This window comes from Crocodylus porosus, unplaced genomic scaffold (assembly GCF_001723895.1).
Source record: "Crocodylus porosus isolate Cpor-Errol unplaced genomic scaffold, CroPor_comp1, whole genome shotgun sequence".
Lineage (NCBI taxonomy): Eukaryota > Metazoa > Chordata > Crocodylia > Crocodylidae > Crocodylus > Crocodylus porosus.
This window is the reverse complement of record NW_017728909.1, coordinates 60256496-60280425: the sequence shown is the minus strand read 5'-3', so window position 1 is coordinate 60280425 and position 23930 is coordinate 60256496. Positions and strand designations below refer to the sequence as shown.

The window sequence follows — 23930 nt, the reverse complement described above, 5'->3', positions numbered from 1 at the left end:
GGGGAGTTAAGTCCCATTAGCCCACCCCTTCCACTGCCTATGGCTGCAGGTCACCTAGGAATACCAAGGATCCAGCCAGAATCTAAAAAATGATAATCATGTGAGACTTCAAGTACTTATGGACACAATGGCCAAATGTTTCCAGTCTTACAATGTAGAGAGAAACGATGTCTTGGCCTGCAAATGACAGCACCTTGAAATAGCTACAGGGGGAATCTATTTTCACCTTATTCAATGCAAAACACAGAAGTTGATTCAAGGAGATGGAGCACTATCAGAGATGGAGCTGTCAGGATAAGAGAAACCAGAATAATCTAAAATAAATTTAACCACTTTAATTCAGCAAGCTGAGATGGCTGACATCTGAAGTCATCTGTTGGCAAAAGAATGCAATTTCTCATTGAAATCCGTTGTTATGCCATATGACCAGAACACAGTAAGAGTGCTCAGAAACCCCTTTGGCTCCGCAAGGGCATTCAGCAATGCCTGAGGACTAAAAGGGGGGTGTACAACCAGTGGAAGGGAGGAGCTATCACCAAGCTACTCCTCAGCCTGTGAGTGTAGGAGGGCTATTAGGAAGGCCAAGGCAGAGATGGAACTCAGGCTAGCGTCCAGGATTAAGGACAACAAAAAGTCCTCTTTCAAGTACATTGGGAGCAAGAAGAGGGCACCAGGCAATGTAGGGCCCCTGCAAGATGCAAACGGTAATCTTGTGGCTACGCCACACAAGAAATCTGATATTTTAACAGTTTCTTTGCCTCTGTTTTCTTGAACAGGGACCAGGATATCCCACCTACCAGAAGTAGGGACAATTGCAGGAATAGCTCTGTCAGGCCTTCAGTCAGCGCAGATGTAGTTAGTGATCTTCTGGAAGGGCTAGACATTTTTAAATCTGTAGGCCCAGATGCTCTCCACCCAAGGGTGTTGAGGGAGCTGGCAGAGGTCATTGCAGAGCCCTTGGCCCAGCTGTATGAGCATTTGTGGTCATCTGGCTAGGTGCTGGGGGATTGGAAACCGGCTAATGTGGTCCCAATTTTCAAGAACGGGAGGACCTAGGTAACTATAGGCCTGTAAGCCTCACCTCGGTGCTCAGGAAGATCTTGGAGAGAATCATCAAGGAGCACATCTGTGGGGGGCCTGCAGGGGAGATCATGCTCAGGGGCAATCAGCATGGGTTCATCAAAGGCAGGTCCTCCCTGACCAACCTGGTTGCCTTTTATGACCAGGTGACTAAATCCTTGGATGATGGTGTCACCATGGACGTAGTCTTTCTAGACTTTAAGAAAGTCTTTGACACTGTCTCTCACCCCATCCTCATCAAGAAATTAAGTGACTGTGGCATTGATGCCTACACAGTTGGATGGGTAAAAAATTGGCTGATGGGACGCACCCAGAGAGTAGTGGTGGACAGGCTGTACTCAACCTGGCAAGATGTGAGCAGCGGGGTACCCCAGGGCTTGGTCCTCGGGCCTGCACTGTTTAACATCTTCATCAGCTATTTGGACGAGGGGGTGGGAAGCATGATGTCCAGGTTTGCTGATGACACTAGGATATGGGGCAAGGTGGACATACTTGAAGGGAGAGATAGGCTGCAAATAGATTTAGACAGACTACAACAGTGGGCAGATGACAACAGGATAGGATTCAACGTAGACAAATGCATGGTGCTGCACCTTGGGAGAAGGAATCCACAGCATACATACAGGCTGGGGAGTTCCCCTCTTGAAAGCACAGAGGTGGAATGGGATCTTGGAGTCACTATTGACTCCAAGATGAACATGAGCCGCCAATGCCAGACCGCAGCCAGCAAGGCCAGCTGTACCTTGTCATGCATCCAGAGATGCATCTCAAGCCAGTCCACAGTGGTGATTCTCCCCCTCTTTGCAACTTTGGTCAGGACGCAGTTGGAGTACTGCTTCCAGTACTGGGCGTTACACTTCAAGAGGGATGTGGCCAGCCTGTAGAGGGTTCAGAGGAGGGCCACCCCCTTGGTGAGAGGGCAGCAGGACAGGCCCTATGAGGAGAGACTGGGGGACCTTAACCTGTTCAGCCTCAGCAAACTCATCAGGGGAGATCAACAGCAAATAGGTAGAGACCTTTTCTCCCCAGCACCACCTGGGGCGACAAGGAACAATGGTAATAAGCTGACAGAGAATAGGTTTAGGTTAGAGATTCAGAAGGCAATATTTTATAGTTAGGGTGGCCAAAATCTGGAACCAACTTCCCAGGGAAGTGGTCCTCGCCCCTACCTTGGGCAAATTCAAGAGGAGGTTGGATGATCACCTGTCTGGAGTCTTGTGAACCCAGCATTCATTTCTGCCTGTGGCAGGGGGTCAGGCTAGATGATCAATTCAGGGCCCTCCTGACCCTACCTACTATGAAACAGCCCAAAGTATCTAGATTGTGAAAAGCCTGCAGAGGTCATAGCAGGGAGTGACATGTTAATAAGATTTAGGGGTTTTTTTTACTGTGAAACTGAGTAGCAGCAATCAAAAAGAGTATAAATGAGACTGTTTATCTGGCTGCTTGCAAATGCTAGGGAAGGTGCAGGGGGGACCCAGAGCTTTACTTTAAACTCTGCATCCTCCCTAAGAGCTGGCCTGAAACTCAGAGGAAAGCAATCAGGTCAGGGTTTCTGTTGGTTTCCATTCCATTTTCCATTTGGTGTTTCTTCTATTTTATGCTAGATGCTCGTCAGAACCTCAGGTAGTGGAGAAACCTCTTTGGGTGTCACTGAGGTGAAAGCCCAGGTTTGGCTACAGCATGCTTTATCACTTTTAAATTTGGCCCTCACATCTGACATTGTACAGTATGGCAGGAGGTGGGGAAGCAGCAATGTGAGTCAAGGGACTGCATATCTGACACTGCATGCTGTAAACATGATGTGTCCAAACCTCATCAAAAGCATGTATGTGCAGAAGCGTATGTATCAGATTGATACTCAGTGTGCACCTGCAGAAGGAGACATGACAAAGCCTACTCTAATTTCTTCCACAGCTTGGTCACTGCTTGGATTAACTTACCTCTAAACACGTAGCACACCTGCATGATTTAACCTGCCAACTCCAACAGGAGTTTTACCTGCTTATGTCACGTCACAATTCATATCAGAATTCTAAGAGTGTCTGTGAATGTATTGACTCCAAGCTGATGTGAAGCAGGCTCTTGGCCTCACACTTGCTTTTTGCGACATTATGAACATTTATTTTCATTTGGGTCTAGAGTACAATATGGCATTCATTCCAGTATCAACCAGTATAGCTTATACTATTACTCCATCATTAAGAGATTTGCAAAATGGAAGTGTGTACGAAAAGCATCTTAAGATGCCATTAGCCCTAGAAAAAGCTGCTTCTTCAATGTTTTGAAAGTATATCTTCTACAGAATAACTTTTCAAAGTGCACAGTAGCAGTGGATCATAATGGAACTTTCTAGAATACGTCAGTACACCCTGGTCTGAAACTTTTCATCTAGATGTGTTACTTTCTAGGGTTAGTTGGGTTCATCTACCCTTGTTTTTTCGTTTCATTGGATTGCAGAGGCAGATATCAAGAAATTAAATAAATAAATGAGTCCATTGGTATTAAGCAGACAGTTATGAATCAGTTAGGGAGGAAGATACTAACCTGAATGAGCATCCAGCTGAACTGACAAAGATAAAGGTAATGCATAAGAGCTCCCAGTACAGAGCAGCTTTCCTGTGAGAGATCTCGACTAATGTAAGCCGAGGCAAGAAATGAAATCTGTAAGAAAAAGCAAACAAACAAACCACATACATTATACAAACTGGTACCAATTATAATTAAAATATTATTAAAGAAAATCAGCAAATTGTTTCTCATTTGGAAGGAAAGCTGGAATGATGCAGAGCAAATTAAAGTACCACTGAGAGAGTATTTAATAACGGCATGAAATACTTTGGTAAAAATGCATTTAATGTTTAACCTAGGGTGAAATTGTCTCCCCTGTAATCAGTGACTTTCCACTGACCTCAGTGGAGTGACAATTTCACCTACATGTTTTTAAAAGGATTTATTGTTGAGATGAACTATTATTGTCTAATCTATTTAATGGTATTTCTTTGACTACAAAAGTATTATTTTATTGAGGCCCTGATTGTACACTCTGCAGTATTCGCTTACATTGTCCCAGTGACATCATACTTTCAACCTGTTCTTGTTTACTCTTTCATAACTAGTAACAGTGATGAATAGATACGAGTCCTGGTTCCCTTCTGATTTCTATCAGTTATGACATTGGTATAAATGCACTGATATCAATATAATCATTCCTAATGTAACTGAATGTGAGTTTAGAAGCAGACCCAGAGCTTTCCTATATTTTAAATGACAAAATTGATAAAGATCAAGGCAATTGTAAACAGCACAAGATAAGCAAATGGATGTCAGCCATGAAAATGCGACAAAAACTATGACTAGGAATCATAGCAATCCCAAATTTGGGCATTTGTGGTATGACAAAGGGCTAAGATGTCTATTCACTTGGGTTTTGTGCCACCATAAAAAATTTAAACAGGCACAAGGGTGATGTCTGTTTGCTGCCTTTCTGATTATTGATAGTAGCAGGATATGCTTCTCCATGCTGCCTGTTAAGATCATAAGCAAAGTCAGAAATAACTACTTTTTTAAGGTTAACAAATGACAAAAAGAACAGGCTGACTGACAACTTTACCACTTTGCATGGGATATTTTTGCACTAATGCAGTGAGAATACTGTTCTCAGAATGAGATCACAATCGCACTCAAAAGATGTTTCTGACATTACTAGCATATTTTTATTTTATTTGATAGTTAACACATTTGTAAATCTTTGATGTTGAAAAGAAGATCTCTTCCAGGACGCCTCCTTGACAATCATTTAGTTGATAAACAACTAAGTGGTAGCATAATTCATTATCAGCTATTCATTATCAGCATTAAGAAACCTGACTTGATTAAATGCAGTAAAGTAAAACCTTCATCAGAGTCCAATTGCAAATGAACAGTCAGACTCTTCAGACAACTTTGCATTGCAAGAAACACAGACAGTATCTCTCTGCCATATTATTAATGACTAACATACTGGTCTAAAATTAAAATATACGCTGTATATAAAATACTTTAAAAATAAATATGAATGCATAAACTAAATCAAGTAAATTCAGAATTACTTTACACAAAAATATTTTTTTGGAACTGGGAAACTGCAGTAAAGTTTCTAATTTTTTCTTAACATTTCAATTGCTGACTACTTAGGCAGCCTGATACCCTACAATCATTTCTATCAGGCTAAACACCAGGAATGAAATTCTGACCCCATTCAAGTCAATGGGAAACTCCTATGCTTTCCAAGGGGCCAGGATTTCAAATCAGAATCTTGGTTGAGGGTCTGACTCTGTGCAAGTAAAGTAAGAAATCATTCAGCAGTATGTGCATCAGCCCATGATATATGCTTTCAGAACCTCTCCCCTAATGATTACAGTGTTTCTACTAGAGTGAATGTCCTGTAAAAAAGTGAGGTGCAAGGACTGAGTTAACCACAATTTTTGCAGTATTAGACATGGTTCTTGTTTTTTAATTGTTTTTAATAATAAAAACATAATCTTTTCAAAAAGAAGATGTGTACACTTTACTCAGGGCAAGATTTAAAAACAGACCACCGAGATAATTTACATACACAGCAGCAGTTCCCTAAAGCACAGCACACAATTCAAGCTGGGCCGTTTAAATGCAATGAGTAACTAACAGCGAGAAAAGAAAGAAGAAAGTACTGTATGTATATTGTAAGTCAAGGCAACCGTCTTCTGTCAGAGCATTTGTCATCAAGTATTTCTACTTGGGTTGACCAGTGAAATCCTTGAGTTCCAAGCAAAAAGATCTGCAAAAGTAAATGTCCTGTAAGAACGTAGGAATGGAAGGCATCTGCTGGGTCATCAAGTCCAGTCCTCTGCTATTACAGGCAAACACATAATATAATGCTTCTCATAAACATACAATACTTTTCATTTAGGATCAATATTAGGCTTTTATTCCAAACCACCCTACTGAAAAAATTTACTCATTTATTTTGGTGCTAACATTGTCTATTAGCTTAAATAGTTATTTTCCTTCCCTGCTGTTTAACTCCCTCATATAGATAGCAAACATATCTCGTATCATACTCTGATTTGTGTAGTTAAATAAGAAGTCAAGCACTTTTAAGATGTGTCAGAGGTGTCAAACTCACCCCGCTCATTGGGACAGATCCAGACCATGGGGTTCCTCACAAGCTGGATCCAGATGCAGTGATGGGGCAAGGGGCCAGGAGGAAAGCAGTGGGGGGTTAACACAGTCATTGATTGCCTCCTCCAACACTGACATGTAGTCCACTACGCAATGCTATGTAGACATAAACTAGATCAGGTATCATAATTAGCACCACACTCAGTCCTGGCTAATTTACCTTGCTTCTCAGAGTAATTTTAAACAACACTGCAGCATCTGGTATGATCAGGTTATATTTTATCCCATTCATCCTTATGTCTTTTATTATCCTTTCTTTCAAAATTAATTCTAAACCACTGCATACCATTGAAGTCTGACCAACGAACATATAGTGGCTTGGTTTACTTTCCTTTCTTCATCTTACAAGTACTACTTTTATAATTTTCTAGTTATACAATACCTTCCCACACTTTGTAGATTATTAAAAGATCAGCATAAAAAACTATGGAATCTAAGGGGCCAACAACTTCTTATGCCAATTGTTTCAGAATCTTGGGATAGAGATTATCTGGTCCTCGATTTGAGCACGGTATGGCATTTGACTTTTGGTTTATCTCAGTTTTCATAATTTCCACTTCCACACCATCATTCCTACTAGTAATCATGTCTTTCCTTCATGTTCACCATTATCATTCTTACTGAACCCTGAGGTAATGTCTTAACTTGGTTTCAGGGCCAAACAAACTATTTTCAATTTCCAGCCTCACTGCACAGTGGCCCCTCTTCTTTCCTTCTCTTTTTAGTTATATGGCTGAAGAACCTTTTGTTGAAGAAAACACAATTATTTCTCACGTAACATCACCATCTGAATGATCCCAGTGCCTTAAAATGTAGTATTACATGTATATAGAGATGATATCAGGAACTAATTCAAGAAGTCCAAATTCAGAATACTAAAATAATTCAATTAAGTCCCTTAAGAGCTGAATTATGAGAACAAAAAGACCTGGAAATGTTGCTTTTCCAAATCAGGTTAACATGGACAAATCAATCCATTATTTTCTCTATAGGAGTTCTATTTGAAAAGCTGGGTAAAGAGGTAGACATGAAAACAGAAGCAATTTCACAGTAAGCTGAAGCATAGCAGCCAAGCAGGAAGAAGAAGGGCTAGAAGTTAAAAACAACAAGAATAAATATTTAGAAAGAATACAAAAGCAACAGGAGAGGAGTATAAAAAAGTAGGAGATTCAAAGCTTCATGATAAATATAAGAGCTGAAATACTACCATGTGATATATTTAAAGGAAAGAAAACAATGAACAATAAGGTTGAGATGCAGCATAAAACAGTGAGAAACAGCTGCAGGGCATAGAAAAGATGACTTCCAAAAGTTGTCTCTATTTGGAAACATATTTTAAAAATCAGACCATAAAACTTCATTTACCAAACCTGTATGGTAAATGTGGACAGATAATGTGTATACAACTATCACTTGTATGATCAAATCAGCAATTAAAGATATATATTTCCATCAAAAAGTTGTGGGTGCTTCAAAATAAAAGGCATGATTTACCATAGTTACATTTTTCAACCTAAATACAGAGAATGACAATCACTAAAGCTAAATATAATAAATATGGCACACACATGCTGCTGCTAGCAGACATGGAACTGCCTCCCCCACCAAAAAAAAGAAACATGCTTTACCAGAAGCACCAGAGTGTTAATTTGACCCTGCTCTGCAGCATCTGTATAAATTGGGCACTTCAGCAGGGCTTTTTGGTGCCAAAAAGCAGCACTAAAGCACCCTATCTATACAGATGCTGCAGAACGGTGTCAAACTAACACGCTGCTGCTTCTGGTAAAGTAGGTTTGGAGAGTGTGGGGGGGTTCCCCATGTGTTTGCCATATTTATTATATTTAGCTTCAGGGATGCCATTTTTGTATTTAGGCTGAAAAATATAATTATGGTAAACCATACTTTTTTTTTTTTTTTTTAAGGACCAACAACTCTTTTTGGATATCTGACATGCAAGTATATATCTTTAATCCCTGATCCGATCATCGTACCTCTTCTAGGCATGCACTGGGCTCAGTGCTGAAGCATGCCGAATTCGAAGTAAAACATGTTTTTTGTTTGGTTTTTTTCCATGTCTGCAAGCAGCCATGAATACCACAAGGCTCTAAACTTTTCTTTTCTGTGATGTTCATTATAACTGCAAATATATTTTTGTGAACATTACCTAAATGCTGGGCAAAGAAAATCTGGCCCTTTGTACTGAAAATGTCAAAACTGATGGAGGTCAAACACTCATGCTTGATGCCCACTACAATAGCATTTCTGTTGCTTCTGGACTTATATTGTTTCAATGGTTAAATCAGATAGTGAATTTGTTTAATATGTAATGTATTAATATTTATCATGATGACACATTTACATCACCTCTGTATGGAGATGCCCCATAAATTGTAGAGAAAAATTGGAACTATTGAATTTGTTGTGGTTTAGTGTAAGAAAATTACCAAATTTTACATTTAAATAACTATCTTCCTTATTGTGGACACTGAATGTGATGAATCTGATTAATGCTAAATTAGCTACATCCTGTCAGAGAAAGGGTGTAATAACTATTGAGGATAATAGGCATTGGCAGATTCAACTTTGTGTTAAACGCAAGAGAGAACTAGATTTGTCATGGTCTTGCCAACTTGAACCAGCCAATCTCAAGACCATTCTAATAAAAAGTTTCCTTTTCCCATTACAATGAAAACTGAAAAGACCTTTGTGTTACAGGGATCTAAGTGTATCTGATATGCTATTAGCTATGTTACAACTCCTTCGTAAATATTTGATGCCTGAAGCTTTCAGTACCATCATGGTAAATGCTCAAATAAATTCACTATTTAATAAGGCACTTGAAAGTAAAATAAAGGGTTGACCTAGAATTCTGGAAGTAGAAGGAAGTGAGAACATATGGAAAACAACCAATCTGAGAGTTGCAATTTTATCCTTAGTTTTCAAGGAGTGCTGAAAAGGCAGCGCGCTTTTCTGCAGGAGAGAAGGGAAAAGAGAACACCTTGCCTTGCCCTATAGTAAGCCCCATGGATTATCTGAAGATCATTTTAACGGGCTCTGGAGATAGCTGTGTCTCACAAGTCTCAATCAGAGATGGTCAACACCACTGAGGGACCTTGAGGATATTAGTGAAGAAGTAAACCTAGCGAGAGATGCATTCTTCTTCTGGAGTTTGTGACTGTAGGAGGGTACCGCTCCATGGGTGTCTGTGAAGCCCCTCCAGTCTCTGCAGTCCTCACTTTCTGGGCAATCACCCCCTCAATTGCCTGCCACTTGTTTATTACTTTTATGAGGGAGGGTACCCAGGGCTTTTAAATGACCACCAGGTGTCCATGGTCACTGTTTTATGGGCTAATTGCATGGCTCTGTTCTTCCCCTATGCCATGCCCCATGCCTTGCAGGTGGCATCTTCATTGATGTTTTCTTCCACTTAGCCCCTCCTCTGAGGTTCCTGAACCTTCACTGGTCCTACACTATCAGCCCCTGAGTCTTGGCTCTGGACCCCACCCTAGGTCCCTAGGAACCGCATCCTCTCCTTAGTTCCTTCCTCAAACATCTAGACTGCTTTAGGTGTTACCCTCCAAGCTGACCTGTTGGAGTTGCAGCCACACTGCTGAGGTGGTAGTCTCTCAGCAGGTTCCAGATCTTCCTGCCAGGCTTCTCATGTCCTGAAGGTTATACCTGCTCTAAGCCCAGCCCTCCTCCTGAGTCAAAAGACTCTCTCCATCAGGCTTAAGTCTCACCTTCCAGCTCCCTGGAGCAGCAGACTCCCAGTTAGCCCTGGCCCACACCTGCCAGCAGATTCAAGGGCTGTCTGATCTCTTAAAGTGGCCTACCACAGTCAAAATCTAAACTGAAGTTCTGAATCAACCTGTAGTTTTTTCATTGGTAGGTTACCAGAAGCAGTTAAGAAAGTAGAACAACATGCTTTATTACAAGAAGAGGGTACAAAAAACAAGTCCCTTAATGCTGTTGGTATAAACAGTTTCCCTTTCTCCTTTAGGTAGGAAGCATGTCAACATCCTCAACTGCCTTCCAAAGTTACTTCCTAAGATAGGGACATTTTACCACTGGGAGAAGCCCACCCCTTTAGGAACTGTTTGTGGATATGCCATACACACTGAACCTATCAGCATGCTGCAATACATTATTTATGACACTACTGATGAAGGATACATCAATAGCCTAATGATGTGGTATACAGTTTCCTGGAATGCTTAATTCCAGATTAATACTAAAAGCCCAATCCTAAAAGGGTCTAAATATGGGTAAGCTTGTTCAGACAAGTAATTCCGTTGATTCTAAGTCCAAGTCTTTCTAAGTTAATAAATACATATATGTAATGCTTCACAGAAATTGGTCCATAGGGATTTTTGTCTTACAAAAGAAAGTTTTTCTTTCATTATTTTAGAGTTTGGCATATTGCTTAATAGTAGTCTATATGAATCATACTCTTTTGCTCTTGTTCTGTAGGTCAGGGCAGCACTGATGTTAACCAACTGTTCTTTCTGTGTTCTGATATTAAATGCCAGACCAAAAATACCAACAAAGAATATACTGAAAAATGTGCAGACTTATGAATCTCAACAGAAATTTCAAGTCAATCTTTCTGATTCAAGTACAATACACAGCATGTCTTGAAACAGACAAATATGATACCATTAAGAGCAAAAAGTTAAGTTGCTTATAATATACAATTTATCTCTGAATAAAAGTTCACTATTTTTCTCATCCCCATTATGTATTAATAATGCAAACACTTGGGATTCTTAGCACATTTGCATGAATACCAAATTATTTTATTGTGATCACTAAATTATTTCACCGTAATAACAACTTCCAAATTGGTGCATAATTAACAGACACCTGACAAACTTCAGAGCAACAACTCCTTTGGCCTTGGTTATAACATTAATCTTAGAATCTCAGTGTATATTTTACTAGACTCTAATTACTTTGCACATGTGCAGTAGGTATGTGCAGTATTTCAATTTTCATGACATAGTAAGATGGCACAATACATTTAAAAAATAAGCCCTAAAAAATTAACCAAAACCAAATAATTTTGCAAGTTAATTCTATGATTGTTTTTCTCACTGTTTTAATATAGCCAGTAGCTCCTTTTATAGAAGAAATTCTTAAAAAACAGCAGCAGCGTTTGAGGTCATTCAGATCACTGACTGGGCATCCAGCCCTGCATCAACAACCATATACTTGCCAGCTAACCCTCTCATCTGAGCAGGATGCTTCTGTGTTTCCTGCTGGGTTCTAGTCTTGGCCCTATGCACTTCCTAATTTTGGGCTCACTGGTTAATCAGCCAATGGGCACTACCAATCAACCTCAGTTACCCTTCCTGAGCAGGTGGACATTTAATTGGACAAGCAGCACATCTAATGGGAGGAGCTTTGGCTCCATACTCAAAACCATGTCAGTTACTGCATCTGTGCTGAAAGTAGAAGTCAACTGTGTCCGGAAAAGGTTGAGTAGATTGTTTCCCTCCTGAAGCAAGTCTGTCACAGGGACCAATCTGCGTTCCAATTTCTCATCTGGTCCCAGCTCTGCATTATCTGTGCTTTATTCAGAGCAGATTACAAGATGTCATTTAAGAGGGCTATTACCCCTGGATTTTCGATACAGTGCATCTGTTTAAGTGCATAACCTCTATAGAGAAAAAAAGCTCTCACGCTTTCCCTTCAGTGTTTTTGGCTCAGTTAAAGAGAGGACAATTAGTAATAAAAGTAGACAATCACATTTTGTATGCACTACCCAGAGCACAATTAACTTACATATGTAAGCAGCAGGGTTGGAAGATGCTATGCACCTAAACAGTTTGTGCACCAGTTTGCAGATAACCAGGGTATGGTACAATCGAAGCAATAGGCAATAAACTGGGACTGGCTTTGTGTTAGGCAACTCAACTCTACTGGACTCTTAAGTGGAGTCTCCTGTATAAGGAAAACAAATCGAACAGCGGTCTTTCAACAGATTCCAAACTAATTGGCATTACATACAATAGAACATATAACAATAGAAAAGATAACATCTTGGGTAATTTAGGTGCCTGATGGAATCAACATGATAAAAGCGGGCCAAATTAAAAAAAAAAAAAAAAAAAAAAAAAGTGTTTTCTGTTGGCAACTTTTTCACTAGAGACAATACACCATAGGCTAGCCAGAGATAACAGAGATAACTCTGCTGATCTCTGTAATCATTATTCCTCATTCACATATGAATCACTTTCCATCCAATCTCATTGCCCTATACAGAGAAGTCCATCTGTTATCATTATCACCATTTTATAGACAAGTAAACTGAGACAGAGAGATGAAGCTGTTTCCCCACAAGTTTTCTAGCAGGCCAGTCACAGAGCTAGGAATAGAAATCAAGGGTAAAGTCAGATGAGGTAAAAAGGAGTAAAAACTGTGTGGTAAAAAGGAGTAATATCTGGTTTATGTGCATTAGTTGTTCCACAGCAACTGCCCATATGCCAGCTTTAACTCTTAGTAGATCAAAGAGAAACTGTGGTAAGTTAGCCCTCAATGAAAAATATCACCACACTGATTTAGCTTTCATGTAATGAGGTAATTGCTTCCTGTGTATGTGCGCCAAACACCCAGAGTCCCAGTCCAGTGCTCCCTCCACTGTACCACACCTTTGTCCTATGCAAATGATTGCGGATTGGGAAAAGATGGGAAACTAGTATCACTGAGTACAAACTCTTAAAATATTTTATAGAAGACCACCTTAGGGATCCCTGATGTATGGGATTTCTAGAAGCAAGTATGAGTCCAAATATGACTTAGAAGATTCTCAAAAAAAATAATTTCTGATTACCTGGAACTTTCTTGATACGCGGACATCTTGCCTATAGTGCTTGCTTTCCTCTCACTTCTCTCCTCCTTCCCTCTCAACCCTCTGGGACCAGATATAGGCCCCACTTGGGCTGCTTTCATGGACAGGGACTGTAGCATCTCTTTCCTTTTGTCTCTTCCATTTTTGGCTGGTCCTCAATGAGAGGCTTGAGACAAAAGATAAAGTGGATACAGAAAATGCTGAAAGGGGACCTTGCTATTTCCCTGTGGACATATGCTTAGGCTGAAGCTGTCTACGTGCACCATTGTATTTCTCAATGGGAATGCCTTCTGAGTCTGAACTTCTTTCACAGATCAGGAACAATGATCTTGCCATAGCTGCATAAGAACTTAACAGCTCTCTACTGAATTCTAAAATCTTACTGGTGGTAGCCATACTACCTACTGGAAAGACATGAGCCCTAGACATATAGGAAAAAAGGATTTGCAGGCTCTTGGTGCTTCATGTGGTAATGCATAAATAAGGTTTAGTTTGAGTTTTTTTTAGTTTCTCCTACTTTCTTGTATTCCTATCTAGTCTACAAGGACAACTGTTCTGTTACTATCTTCAGATGCAAGACAAAGGGATAAATTAAGCCTTATATATTGAAACAGCATAGCCACCACTACATGGTGCCCTTGGTGAGCTGATTAGCACTGCTAAGTAACAAGGCCAATTAGCCTATCCCTTAAGCTAACTAGCCCACCCACACAGAGACAACTATTCTGCTTCTGAATTCACAGGATTCAAAGGCTTTCAGCAGTGCACCATGCATAATGATGCCACCATGGGGGACAATAAGTTCAGTGTATAAACTAAGTCTATGTCTTTTGAATTTTGTAGACACAGTCTTAATGATCTGTCTCCATCTACTGGTTTACAAGGGGGAATGACACAAGTATCCAGAATGGTGTAGATAAGGGGATAATTTAATTGAAGCAGCTGGATTTTGTCTGATATATGCACTCCTGAACATATTTAATAGAAGTTACAGAACAGGTAAAAGAAAAATTATTTTTAAGACTATAATAAAGGTCTACAGTTAATTCCTCGGTTATACTCTTATTTGTAAACCAAGAAACTATGAAAATGTTGGGATTATTTGTACAACTAAATCAAATGCCAGAGTACTGTCAGAAGAATATTCAGTACATTAATGTGTGCCAGCTCTTACGATGCTAGCAAGTTCACAGAGCCGGTTTCTCGGAACTTAGGTTCCTTATCTAAAACAAAAAGTAAACAGAATAACGGGCTTTCCTCTCTCACACTTCTGCATAATACTAAACCTTTGGACTGTATCACTTAATGAGAATACTGGCTCTTGGTCCCACACTGATCAACCTGAACCAGGAAGTAATGTAGAGTAAATCCACTGTGAGCCTCAAAAAGATCTTTCTCTTGATGGGAAGGGTTTTTTTTAGGGCATATTGCAACAAGAAAACCACACATATGATATCTGATTTAGGAGAGTAAATTGCATTAAGTAACGTCCTAATATTTTGTGATTTATCTCCATTGCATGTCAAACTCACTTAGTATAGATATAAAACTTAGAAAGAATCTGTGTACCAATATTTTAAACAAGAATTTAAGTTCTGCATTGAGTCATGAAACGTGTCTGACATAGTTACAGGTTCAGGATAACTTGTAATTCTAACATAAATCTAAGAAAATAATTAAAGCAACAGACCCAATTTTGAGGGCACCTTAAATTTACTGTAATAAGAGATACTAGAATCAAGTTAATAGTCTTACAGAATTCAGTATGTAGTTCACTGAAGCTTTGGGTTTTGCTTAGAGCATAGATTTGCTTTCTCAATCTCAAACAGAGATGTTTTCTCATCTAGTTGGAATCTGTCCTTCAAGTCACTGTGTATGTGAGATTAAGAAAAAAAATCACTTTTTTCTTGAAGAATCTAAAATATTTGAAGAAATCCATGTTGGTTTGTTTTTTAAATGGAATAATTAGTTGATAGTAAAGTATATTGTATAATGTAGGACCAGGTTCCATTTGCTCTATTAAATATCCAAGTTGACCTAGGTGTCTAAGTTGAATCCTACTCTGTTCAAGTTCTTGAAAATTCATTAATGCATCTAGATTTATAATACAGCATCATTTTACTATGGATTTTTTGCCACAGACAAAAAATAACTTCATTGTACCTTCCCACCGATTTCACCATTAATTTGTAATTGCTACTATGCAGAAAAACATATAATCTGCTCAAAGGGAGTGTCAAATAAGAACAGCTTAATGCTAATGACTTGAATACCTATTGACAATTTCCACTGACTTATAAAAATGGTTATTTGACTACGCTTCTTTTGTTGCTGTTCTCATGCTCCTACTTAACGCTCTTATGTTTCTAATAACTGTGTTCCTGTCCCCAACAAACTTTTTGACATTTCAAAAGTTTTCCAGTTCTGCCCCATGATGAGACCAAGGTCTTTTAAAGTTTTGCATTTGGGGTGAAAAACCAGAATGGCCAATAGTTTGGTGGCTAATAGTTCAATAGTTCAGTGACCAGGACCCTCCCATAGTAGGTAGGAGGCCGAGTTTCAAGTACCTGTTTTGAATTATTTAAAAATATAAAATGTGTCAATTCAGAAAAATAAAATGAGAGTATAACTGTCCCTGGCATGGAGATATACATATAACCTGGAGGAAGCACCACATGTTCTACATCAAGGTCATTAAAGACATCTTGCTGTTAATAAAAATCCAGTTTCCATTCAAAACTTACTAGAATTAACTTTTTGGCCAAAAACTTGTAATGACTTGTTTATGTATTCTTCTTCCTAGTCTTATGATAAATTTCCTTACACTTTTTTTTTTTTTTTTAAAGAAGTGAATTTTTGCTATAGAAATAATTCCCTTCATAGCAGTAGATCAAAGTTTTAGAATCTGCCCTTCAGGTTATATGCTTTTGGAGAAATTAATGCTTTGTTTTAAAGATGTTTCTTTCAAGCATTTTTAATCATGGACCTTAGAGAAGTGGGGTTCCTCGCTGTGAAATGCAATTGGGCATCAACATTCATTTCACTGGAAGTATATTTTGTCTGTATTTTGTTTATTTACTTAGTACAGATAGTTTTTCTGTAACTAGTCGTGTAATATAATATTTGTTATATTACACATGTGGGTAGCTGTGTTAGTCTGAAGACTGGTACTATGTAGGGCAGACTGGCACTTTGGACACCAACTGGTTTAGAGAGGCATAACTCTCATAGGCAATAACCTACTTCATCTGGTGCTATGAAGGACTGACAGAAAGAAAAAGACTTATGTCATTATTAGTATTAGAAGAGTCATTTGAAGAGGCAGATTTACAATAGTACTGTACCCTATTCCAGATGGATGTAGAGAAGCTACTTCAGGTTTCCTCCATTCAGAAGCAGTTTCTTGATATTTTATCATAAAACCTCAAAAATCACGTCAAACTCAATTCACTAAAAGTGACTGTGAAGATGTGACTGATACAGGCTAGGTACAGACATTCAAAAAGCTCAAGGTGGAATCAATCAAAGTTACATAATGTTTTATAAGCAGCATAGTTTAGACTGGCAGCAAACAGAACACACATTTGGCCTTTGGTGGTGGTAGGTAATCTTAGACTAGGTTCCACCATTTTTAAACCAGTCTGTGCAGGTCAAACTTCTGCTCTGTTATAGGCATAACGTGGTTTTGCATGTCGAGCTTCTGTTCTGTTATGGGTATAGACTGGTTTCCAATCACTCATACAGGTAAAGGTATAATGTACCTGGTCATAGTTACATAAATATCTGTGAGATTTCTTTTTACCAAATGTTTTATGGCAACGGTCATTTTTGGACAAACTCTGCAGATTCCTATCCTATTACTTGGTGGGAAACCAGCTTAAAAATCTGTAAAAGATTGTGGCTTATCAAGATGATAAAAAACTCAATATTTAAACTATGAATGGACTGAATTCACCAATAAAGTTACCTACCAGGATATAATGAGTATATTGGAATGTATTCTAAAAAATGTAGAATGTATCCAATGCAAGTCAACTACATTATTTTGCACAGAGCCTTCTTCTTCAATTATGTGGTAACAGTTAACACTCCATTCTGCCCTCAATGAGCAGGGTGCAGGCATAAGATGGGGGGCGGGGGTGGAAATTGACTATAAAAGAGATACTTAAGTTCAAAGAGCAAACTTGGTTAGTCAAGGAAAAGTACAGCCACATTTACAAAGGCAGTGAACAAACTGGAATAGCTTGATATTGCACTTTGGCCTTTTGGAAAGCTGTTCTTTCTGATGTATTCAATATCAAATAATTAATAATAAGCTACAAATGGGTCTCACAGGGCACACACGAGCGTAAAATATATAGTAGGTCACAGAGAAAATATCTATTATGCAAATACAATATTAATGTAAAACTGAAGAGCCAAATTCAGCCATTGGATGTTTTCATATATGTTGCCAAAATCAATGTAGGACTGTTTATTAGCAAAATCTCAACCTATATGTATGCCTAGTATGAAAGAAAATAATCCAATATTTTAGTAAAGATGGGCTAAACCTTGGAGACTTTTAAACTCAAAAGTCAAGCATTAAAGTTGTCCTCAAAACAGAAGTCCACAAACTTAGATCTGGTTCTTGCAAATAATGGGTCTCAGAAGTATGAATGCAAGGTGTCACTGGGTTCCATGAGCAGTCATCAGTAGTTCAGTGTCCAGTTGGGAGGTGATCAAGTGGGGTTCCCCATAGTCTAGTATCATTTAACAACTTTAATAATGTAGGTGATGGGATTGGGTGCACACTTAGCAAATTTGTAGCTGATAACATTGGGATAAGTGGCAGACTTTAAAGCAGGTGTAAGCAACCTTTTCTGGCTGTAGATCAGAATGTCCCACCCTGAGTCACACAGTACCAGCCAGCAGGTACTAGCACACAGCTGTTTGCTGCCACTCTTCCCTGTGGCAGCACAGGAGGAGCACCCGCAGCCGAAGCCCCCCCGCTACCAAATGCTGTCAAAGCCCCAAATTCACAGCCAGATCCAATGGCTCTGCAATCTGTGAACCGCAGGTTGCCAACCTCTGCTGTAGAAGGGAGGGCTAGGATCCAGAATGACATGGATAAATTGGGGCAATGGCCCAAAAACCATCAGATGAAATTAAAAGACAAGTGCAAAGCCCTGTACTTTGGACAGAATACTAGTAGGCAGCCACTGATCCTTCTGGATCACAGTATATGAGTTAGAGGTCACCAGGACCTTTGACATATGTGCCTAGGCAGGAATATGGAGGAATGAAGGCTGCCCAGAAGCCCCGCTTTAGCCCACTGAGACAGAATCGAAAGACCAGGCTGAGTTCAGACACTTGGTGCCTTGCTGGCTGTAGTTATATGCACGTCTGGGAATCAAACCCAGGTCTCCCACATGACAGAGAGATTCTACCACTGAACCACAACACTGGAGCGGGAGGGGGCGTTCAGTGATAGAATAATTTATTGTCCAGTCTGTATTTGTCCATAAATGACTAGACTGCATTACTGCAGAAAAGGACCAAAGGGGTTACAGTAGAGCATAAGCAGAGTATGAACCAACAAAGCATACTGGACTGTATTAACTGGGGTGTTCTGGGTCTATATGTCAGAAAGAAATGAAGGCTTGGTATTATTTTGTAGGTTGGGAAGGAAAAATCCCTCCTTTTCTGGTGGCATGAGAAGAGAAATGAATGGTTAAGAAGTAAATTGCATAGGGGCAGCTGGCCAAATTACTGCCAAAATTCTGTACAGAGCTATCAAGTTTGTGTTTAAGTTCTTGACAAATGTGATTTTTGCTTTTTCTAAATTTAAAACTAAAAACGTCTATCATTCTGATCCAGAAAGGGGACAAGAAAATCAATCAATCAGTCAGTCAATCAGTCAGTATGACTCTTGAACTGTTATGCTGCATAAATAAAACAATAAAATAGTATTTAAAGCATTATGCATAAAGAACATTAGCTGGTAAAAAGTGCTGTTGGTTTATAATGCAAACGGTCTAAAGCTGCTTGCAGTGCTGGATCTTGCTTACACAGAAGAGCAGTTAGCCCTTGCTTTTTAGCTATCAGGGCACAGGCAAGGACCCATGCATTAGCAATCATGACAACAATGTGGAGACCCCATTCACCAGGTCCTCCATAGTAGGTGGGCTACCTGGGAATCAGCATTCTCCCTTCCTCCCTTTCATTAAAGGCTATTAAACAGTAGAGGTGCACTGATTCATTGGTCCCATATTGAATCAGCACTGATATAAGGAAAATTGGCTGTACTGAAAATTGGCTTTTTTTGGCCGACGTCGCCAATAATGTGGCCAATAAATGCCCTGTTCATGTGCAGCCGCAGCACAGCACGGAGGCAGCCAAGAGCGCAGACCAGCAGTGTGGAGAGCAGCTGGGTCCAGCTGGCAAGTCTGTTGTGAGGAAAGGGGCGTGGAGAGAGAAGTGGCGTAGCGGGGCAGGTCAAGACACCAGGAATGAGGAAGGGAGTGGGGCTGAGGCTGAGGCTGAGGCTGGGGCTGGGACAGGGGCAGGCACTGCACAGCCTGGGCAGAGCAGGGAACAGAGCCATGAACCTGCCACTGTGCACACTCCAGGAGGGCATGGGGGCCATGTGCCCAGATGTGGGCACAGAACGAAGGCTGGCTGGCACTGTAGGCTGGGGCAGTTTCAGGCTCTTCCCAGTGGGGGCTGGAACCAGGATGCACTTGGGGCAGGTGGTGGCAATGTTGGGAAAGCAGTTGGGGAGGCTATGGAGAATTTTGGGGTGGCTGCTTCCCCCTCCCCTTGTATCCCTCTCCCAGTTCTGCTGCTGCCCACCCCCAGCACAGCCTGGCCCAACCCCCTGCTGGGAAGAGCTGGGCACTACCCTGACCCCAACCTACAGTGGCAGCCCACCGTGCCCCATGTACAGATCTGAGGGCACACCCCACCCATGCTCTCCCAGTGTGCGCACAGAAGCAGGAGCTGCCACCCCTCCCATACCCCCTAGATGAGCCACCTGCAGTTCCGTCCCATGCCCCACCCCAGCTGGGCAGCACCTGCTCCTGCTCCAGCCCCACTCCCTCCCTCACAGCAGGGGCCTTGATCTTCCCCCCCCCCACACACACACCTTTTCCTTCTCCCCTGTCCCTTCTGTCATGTCTGAGTTTTACCTGTCGGTTAGAGTGCCGATGCCAGCAAAGCAAAAGACTATAATAACTTAGTAAGGACGCAGGCCATAAAGACCCCTTAGCACTAGTAGCCTTTATTTCTTTGCTAAAAGAAGCACTGCAGTTGGAGTTTGTTAAAAGTTTGTTCTCCACACTTAAGGAGCTTGTTGTCTGCAATCATAAGTATTGCAGGTGCCAATCATAAGGTTGACCTTTTGAACCCGCTGAGGGCAGCCAGATGAATAATGTATCTAGGTCAAATGAATAGGTATCTAGGTCAGATGAATATGTATCTAGGTCACTGTGTAAGAATGTAATTGGCGGTCGGTAAATATTCACAATTGGCATGAAGTGATTGGTCACTGCTGACTATAACTAAAAGCAGATTCCCACCATTAAGCGGAGAACTCCGAGCACACTAAGGAGACACAGTCAGCAGACTGGCCACCTGCAGACACCTTCTCCCCGCCAGCCATTCTTCATTTGGCGTATCTTGTTCACCAGTTCATCTGATGGTCTCGTCAAAGAGCTCTCGGAAGTTTACTGATCGAAAGTGCATTATAATTTTTCCCTGTGCATGAACTGTTGACCAGTTCTGGGACTACTGAGTCGGGCAGCCGCACCTAGCCTCCGGGTTAGAAAGCAACGGCTCGGCTCAGGAACCCCATGAACCAACAGACCCCTTTAGACCGTTCTGTTTTATGCACTGTAACTGAACAAGTCAGCTATCCTGGCTACACTGTGACCATCAGTAGTATAAGTACAATAAACCTTTCATACAACCAATACGCTTCAAGCCACCTGACTCCTACTCTCCGCTACTCCCCACCTGTCTGGTCATCTATCCTTTCTGCGCCAAGCCGCTCGTGCCGACCCAGGCTCTCAGGTCAAGGGTACACCGGTTACGAGGTGCAACACCTTCCTCCACAACAGACTTACCAGCCGGATGCCACTCTCGAAGCTGCCTGGCTGCTATCAGAATCAGATCCGTATTGGCTGACATGGGCTCTTCAGCCCCAAGGACTGGGATCAGGTTCTGTGCCACCCCTGCCCAGGAAGCATCACTGTATCTGAGTACACTCAGTTCATGTTTTTCTCACCAAACAGAGCTAGAAACATATACATTTGAGATTTTGCAGGACAGTTAGTTATGCATCAAAAAGGAAGTCCTACAGTAAACAGTTAACAGAATACATATTTGCATCATAAAAGATTCAGTCCTCCAGGCAGCTAACCACAGCTCTGTGCAGGGTTAAGCTCCTTTTGGCCCTTTGCTAAGATTTGCCAATCTAGTCCCTGGTGCAAATTATTGTAACCTGAGAAGTATTCTTAATTTAGGCCAGCTCAGTGGTTTCAGGGGCACATTGTGGCTGGTGCAATTGACAGGGATGTTTCAGTTGTATGCTGTATGCCAGCTGCAGAAAAGGGGGACACAGCTCAGAGGAAATATTTCTGCGAACATACAAGACAAAATTAATGCAACTCAGCAGTGGATTTGGTCCTAAGACTTATTTCCCTGATGTAGGAAGTAGTCACCCTATAACATAAGCATGGCTGTCTCTGAAGCCTGAAATAGTTCTTATATTTATTGCATATCCTAAAAAGGTGGACTTCAGGGTCTTACCTCTGATAGCACTTAAAGAGAGATGTTGAGTAACTCCAAGGAAATCATGGGAGTTATACACATATAAAATGATGCACAAGTTATACCCATGCATAAAACAATTATACAATTATACAGCAGTTTTACACATTGTATAAATGAAATACACTGTCACTGAATCCATTCCTAATGTTTTATACTACGCAGACATTTTTCTTTTCCTGTAAAGGTTTAAACACTAAGCAACTTCTGCCACTTGCTGTTATTATGTCACCACACAGCAAGAAAAAAGCAAAGCATACCAAATTCCAGCAGAAGAGTTGCAAAGGGCTGCACAGCACTGGTGTCTTTCACAGAACATTATGCCAACAACCACACATTCAAATGAGATAATCTAAAGTGGCTTTAACAGTGAGTCTGAGTGGAGACATGCTGCTGGAATGAGATGCTTTTTTCTACGAGTGCTTCCCCTTCCCCCATCCCACCTCTACTCTCCCTGTCATTGCTAACTGGTGCCGGTTCAAACTGGCTAGCTCCAGCCCTAACAGCATCTTCTCTCTCGGAGCTTTTGTTCCCAGTTATAACACAGCACTACTTCTTGATTCCAAGCAGTTCGGATAATTAACCTGCAAACTGCCAAATTTTGCAGGGTGTCATTTAATAACGTGACAATGACCTAGAGCTAAACAATCACATCTTTTAATGCAGATTCTTCCAAACAGTTTTATTGTAGTTGCAGCACTAGCTATTTATAAATTCTCTTGCCATTGGTAGAGAAATGGCTTTAGTCCCTTAGCTATTTGTATTTAATACATTTGAACTGCATTTATTATTTCTAATTATGTGAGCCACTGAATCAGCTTTGCAGGAAAAACAAAGCCTATTTCCAATAGCAAAAAGCAGTTAGTTTCAGAGGTATCTTCTATTTCATCACGTCAGATGAGAAAAGTGACTGGAAACATTTCAAATCTATTTTAAAACATTCTTTTCTTCATGAAGGTTACAAAGAGAGCAGTTCCCAAACTGATTAAAAGTGGACTTTTTAAGAAATACATGAAACTTATAGAATTAAAAATATACTTTTATGTTCTCTTCTAGGACAATATGGAAGGCTTATCAGATATAATGACCTTATGGCTCTGGCCAAATTATGTTGTTTAATTATCACATTAAAGCAGATGCCTAGACCTTGAATTACAAGTGACCATTCTATGCAGTGGCTAATGAGCTGATTGACAGAGAACAGGCTGCTGTGATTTCACTGGATGTTTAGTTTGCAATATACTGTATTGCAATGGACAATGCTGACTAAAAAAAATACCAAGGATCCAATGTTCAGTGTGATATAAATAACCTGCCTGTGCTGAAAGCAGGTTTATTTTGCTAGAAATGTTTTAAGCCCTGATTGTGCTTGTGTCACTCTGGTAAAGACAGAGACCACTTCTCTCTAGATAGCACCAGCCAAACAGAAACACATATTTAAACTGTTAAAAAAAGAAAAGAAAAGCTGTTTGTGGGCTGATAGATGTTTAGCCCCTTTTACATTCCCTCCTCGAGGTGATTGCAGTTCCTCTGCAGTTCTGCCACTGCAATACTGGGAGCTGTTTACATGATTTAGCTGGCTGAAAAAGATGAGTATTTCTTGTGAATCTGGGGTGATTTCACAGGGGGGAAAAGTCATGGCAAAAGCCAGCGATGCAAAGAAATAGCTCACATAAATATACACTTAAATCTAATATTCAAGCAAAATAGTCCAAACACAATAGTATCATGTATGTGCATATTATTACATTGTAAACATTAATCTACCCAACTCATTTTGATATTTCTAAAGCAACTATGTACCAAATCGACTTTCAAGAACTAGATAAAGGCATTTTTTATTCTGCTCCCCATTTCTTTACCTTTCCAGAAGGAGAGTATACCACTCCTTAAAATACAAGCCAGAACCAAGTAATGCTGTCCTTTATCACACATCTACAACTAGCCTCCATTTCAGGATGGCTTCAGTATTTAGCCCCAGCCTTAT

The 23930-nt window shown here is 40.4% G+C and overlaps 1 protein-coding gene across 1 annotated transcript in view; it reads right to left on the bottom strand.

Moving 5' to 3' along the window:
* Positions 1 to 23930, bottom strand: part of ADGRV1 (adhesion G protein-coupled receptor V1) — a 466251-nt gene that overhangs the window by 136170 nt on the left and 306151 nt on the right. The window contains exon 84 of the mRNA XM_019532360.1: positions 3628 to 3744. Within this exon, the coding sequence (XP_019387905.1) occupies positions 3628 to 3744 (117 nt within the window). The remainder of the gene's footprint in view (positions 1 to 3627; positions 3745 to 23930) is intronic.